General features: G+C 62.1%; 1 protein-coding gene across 1 annotated transcript; it reads left to right on the top strand.

Annotated features, from left to right (window-relative positions):
• The first annotated feature begins 987 nt into the window (after positions 1-987).
• LOC136304583 (Fc receptor-like protein 2) lies at positions 988-3,828 on the top strand. Its single transcript, XM_066208085.1, has 7 exons — positions 988-1,302; positions 1,802-2,071; positions 2,204-2,506; positions 2,587-2,673; positions 2,971-2,992; positions 3,080-3,159; positions 3,244-3,828. Exons 1-7 carry the CDS (start codon positions 1,257-1,259, stop codon positions 3,342-3,344), a joined length of 909 nt encoding a protein of 302 aa, XP_066064182.1. The 5' UTR covers positions 988-1,256; the 3' UTR covers positions 3,345-3,828.
• The last annotated feature ends 662 nt before the right edge of the window (positions 3,829-4,490 follow it).

Here is a 4,490-nt window from a genome sequence, read left to right as displayed (position 1 = left end):
AAGTAACAGGGGAACTGGGATGTGGGGACAGGTACAGGGGGATAGAGATGTGTGGTCAAGGATGTGGCAAAAAGAACCTTGGGGCTGTGCCAGCGTTGGGACAGGGATAGGGAAACAGTGATGCGGGAACAGGTGCAAGGGCCACGTACCATGCATATGCCATATGGGGAGAGGTGCCTTCGGAATGGGATCACGGGCACAGGGCCATGGGGATGTGGTTGTGGGAGCAGGCGTTCTGAGGATGCTCGGGGGGACCTGTGCAAACATGGGATGTCCACAGTGTCCCCATGTCCTCCCTCAGCCCAGAGTGATTGAGGTGTTCCTGTCCTCATGACCTCTGTGCTACACCAGAGTTCCATTCGGGGCAGTATGGGGCAGGCACCACACTTTGTGCTGTGCCTGCTGTCGCTTCTTTCCCACCAGGGCCACCCTCACCCAGCCCTGTCCATTCTCCCTTCCAGCCCAGACCCTCGGCCTCGCTGGTGAGTCCTCGGGCGACGCCATGTCCCCGCCCTGCTGTCCCCAGCCCCGTGCTGGCCCTGGCAGGCTGGTGTCCCCTGTCACCCGCAGGTGCCCAGACCACCCAGCTCCTGGTGGACCCCCCTGGTGGCCGGCGGTGCTGTGGGACCAGGTGACACTGACCTGCCAGGGTTTGGGGACCGCGGTGCCACCACCTGGTACAAGGACGGGCAGCGCTGGGGGCCGAACAGACGCGACCGCTTCACTGTCACGGAGAGTGGCACCTACAGGTGTAGCAGACCTGGCAGTGGGCGGAGCCCCCCTGTGAGAGTGGTCATTGGTGAGGGAGGTTGTGTGTCCCCAGCCTGGCACCTGCAGGGACCTCGTGGGCTCTGGGTGGGCTCCAGTCCATGGGTCACCTCTTGGTGTGACCAGAGCCCGTCCCCTGCACACGGGGACATCCCAAAGCATAACAGTGCAAGGGGGCTCCTCTCTTGCAATGGGTGGCCTCTGGTGGCATCCGGTGACATCAGGACCCTCCAGATGCCCCCGGTGTGACGGAAAACCTCTGTCCCCCAGACTGGCTGGTGCTGCAGGTGTCAGCACGGGCCCTGCTGGAGGGGGATACGGTGACACTGCGCTGCCGGTGCTGGCAGGATAGCACAGCCACTGGAGTACGATTTTACCATGAGGAGCAGGACCTGGGAGGGCCCCACGACAGGACCGAGCTGTCCCTGTCCCCCCTGCAGCTGCACCACAGCGGCCGCTACTACTGCAGGGGCAGGGTGAGCACTGCAATGCCACAGTGGAGGGAGTCGCAGCTGGTGACAGTGACAGTGCGCAGTGAGTGCAGGGATGGGGACAGGCAACCCTGACATCCACTGAGGGCTTCCCCCTTCTACCTGCATCCTTCATCCCTCCCTTCACTCCTCCCTGGATCACCCAAAATTTCCCAAGTACCTCCTTGTTACCCCATGACTGCCCGGTTCCCTCTCCGCATCCCTCATCCCTCTCTCTGTCCCCCCACCCCTCCCTGGGATCCCACACCCCTTCCAAGGTCCCTGCTCAACCCTCTGGTTGCACTTCCGTCCCTGGGTCCACCCACCCCTCTCCAAACCCCACATCATTCCCTGAGTCTCCTCAGTCTCTTGTGTAGTCCCCCATCCCTGCCTGGCTCTCTCCACCTTTCCATGGGGTCACTCCATGGTCACCAGATCCCAATGCACCTCCCAGGGTCCACTTCTCCCTGGGGTCCTCTGTGCTCCCCTCCAATCCCCCCTCCTTCCCGTCTTGTGTCCTCCACCCATCATGGCAAGATCATCTTACCTGTGTCTCCCCGCAGGGGTCCCCGTCTCGGGGGTGTTCGTGTCAGTGTGGCCCCCCGGGGGACAGGTGGCACTGGGGGACCGCCTGGTGCTGAGCTGTGCCATGGCCATGGGGACAGGTCCCCGGTCCTTCACCTGGCACCGTGGGGGCTCTGGGACACCGCTGGGCACTGGCCCCCACCTGGAGCTGCGGCACGTTGGGGACAATGACAGCGGCCAGTATCACTGCCGGGCCAGCGATGGGGACAGCGTTGCTGAGAGTGTCCGTCTGAATGTCACTGTCCTTGGTGAGTGTGACTCTCAGGCTGGGGGTGGCCTCACCCACAGCATGCTCCAGGAAACTCTCATCCCCGTGTCCCTGTCCCTCTTGCTGGCTGGCAGCCCCCCGCCCCAGTCTCACCCTGTCTGTGTCCCCACAGTGCCCCTGGCCAATGCCACCATCACCCCCGGTCCCCTGTCACACCAGGTGCATGCAGGTGACCCCGTGACCCTGCGCTGCGCGGTGCAGGTGGGCTCAGCCCCTGTCAACTTCACCTGGCTGCACAATGGCCAGGAGGTGGCCCAGGGTCCCATTCTGGAGCTTGGAAACGTCGATGTGGGACATTCGGGCACCTACCAGTGCGTGGCCACCAACCAGCTGGGACAGGACGGGCACCGCGTGTTCCGGGCACTCAGCCCTGAGCTGGCCCTGGAGGTGACCCCTGGCTCACCCTGGGTAACAGGTGGGCTGACACAGGGTCACACGGGGGATGCAGGACCCCGGGGTTCTGGGTGACCCCACTGTGTCCCTCTCTGTCCCCAGCAGTGGTCGCCGGGGTCGGCGGGTCCCTCCTGTTCCTGGTCCTGCTCGTGGCTGTCATCGTGGGCTGGCACCGGCAGCACCGCCTGGGTGGGTGACAATGAGTAGGAATGGGGGTCCCAGGAATTAGGGTGAAGCCCACCCAGAGTATGTGGTCATAGGGTGCCAACAACAGCTCCTGACTTGGGTGAAGATGAGCCCCCAGAGTCTTTGGATGCGAGTTTTTGGGAAGTTTGTGGGATTTGGAGGCTCAGGGGGTTCAAGGGGTGCTTCAAAGATTTCTGGGAGCTTCAAGAATGCTTGGGAGTCCTGGGGGTAGTCAGGGGTCCCGGGGGTGTTCAGAGGCCCTGAGGACCCCCCATTCATGCTTCCCTGTTCCCTTTGCAGCCCTCAGGAAGCAGCAGGAAAGGTGAGTGGGGGGCTCCAGGTCTGACCCCCCATTTTACCCTCACCCCAATCTCCCTTCATCCCCACAGACACCCCCTTATCCCCGCAGGGCTCCCCCGGATCCCCCGGCCCCCCCAGAGGAGGGGGAGGTGCTCTACACCCACGTTCTGAGCACCGAGCGGGCAGGGGGTGAGTACAGGGTGGGGACACAGGGACACGTCACCCACGGGTGTCACCCCCCACCCATGTCCCCACACCCGATGTCTCTTGCAGGGCCCCCCCGTGTCACATCCCCCCAGGTGACCTACGCGGAGCTGGCGGGATCCCACAGGCGACAGCAGGACCCCAGTGACATCTACGGGAACATGCTGTGACACTGGGGGCATTGGGGGCACTGGGGGCCCCTGTGTGAGGGCAACTCCCGTGTGTGTCCCCCCCAGCTCCCGTGGTGCCCACCGTGCCTGGGTGGGGGCCACGAGTGGGGGGTCCCATGTGGGGCTTCCAAGAGCTCCCCGTCCCAGTGCTCCCAGTGCTCCCAGTACCCCCAGGGACTCCCCACTCCCTCCCCCAGTGCCAGGGGGCACAGGACCCTTGTCCCTCCCATTGCACCCAAAACGCAGCTTTTTGATTAAACCGGGAGAAATGGTCGAAGTCGCAGGGGAACCCCGATAATGAAGGGAAATCGTCAAAGCAAATGCAGGTTCGATCAATATGATTACTGCTACATTTCTCTTTTATTGTGTGTAAGAGGGCCAGTTTTATACACTCTATATAGTTTACAGTTACAAGTGAATTCTAATAGGCACACGGCACAGGAAAGAATGCAAACACTTATTGTTTAATAAACTGTTTAAGGTAGCTACTGTGTCCACGCCAATTACGATACTTACTAACTACTATAAAACCCTTTGACCCTTGTTAACACCTTAAGTGATAATTCCTAAATGCGACACACTCCTGGCACTGAATTTCTAACTGCGCCACAACCTCTACAGGCCTCAGTGCCACAGCCTAGAGGCCTCAGAAATATGGCTCAGTCTGGATGATTCAAATACAGCTTATCTTCTACAAATGGTTTTTGTTTGTTCAGCTGTGCCCGGTCAGCTCGGACGGAGGAGGGTCCCGGTCAGGTTGTTGAGCAGATCCGTGTGGGATTTGCAGGATTTTTGGGACTCCCTCAGTCCCTTGGGGACAGGGACAAAATGATCAATTGGGGCATTTCCGGACTGGTTCCGTCGCAGCTGCCCCGCTCAGGGGAAGGAGCTGCCGCTCCCTGTTTGTCCCCTCTCGGTGACACCGGCCAAGGGCTCGGGGTCCTGCGGCGGTGCCGCCCCGTGGCCACGGGCACCGATCCCGCAGCTGCCGAAGCCCTCGGGCCGAGCTGGAGCCCCGGGACAGAGCTGAGGGCAGCCGGAGGTGTCCCCAAATCCAACCCCAAAGCCCGCCCCAGCCCCAGCCCTGCCCGGTGCCCCCCGGAGCCCCCCGGTGCCCAAAGCCCCGCACCCGGCGCTCCCCGAGCG

This window comes from Chamaea fasciata, unplaced genomic scaffold (assembly GCF_029207755.1).
Source record: "Chamaea fasciata isolate MVZ Bird 193981 ecotype frontalis unplaced genomic scaffold, bChaFas1.0.hap1 SCAF_126, whole genome shotgun sequence".
NCBI lineage: Eukaryota > Metazoa > Chordata > Aves > Passeriformes > Sylviidae > Chamaea > Chamaea fasciata.
Note: the sequence above shows the minus strand (reverse complement) of the source record. Positions and strands in the feature narration are given on the sequence as shown.

Coding starts and splice junctions, on each gene's coding strand:
- LOC136304583 (XM_066208085.1), top strand. CDS start 1,257: ATGCCACAGTGGAGGGAGTCGCAGCTGGTGACAGTGACAGTGCGCA. Junction 2,993..3,079: donor CTCAGGAAGCAGCAGGAAAG/GTGAGTGGGGGG, acceptor TTATCCCCGCAG/GGCTCCCCCGGATCCCCCGG. Junction 3,160..3,243: donor GAGCACCGAGCGGGCAGGGG/GTGAGTACAGGG, acceptor TGTCTCTTGCAG/GGCCCCCCCGTGTCACATCC.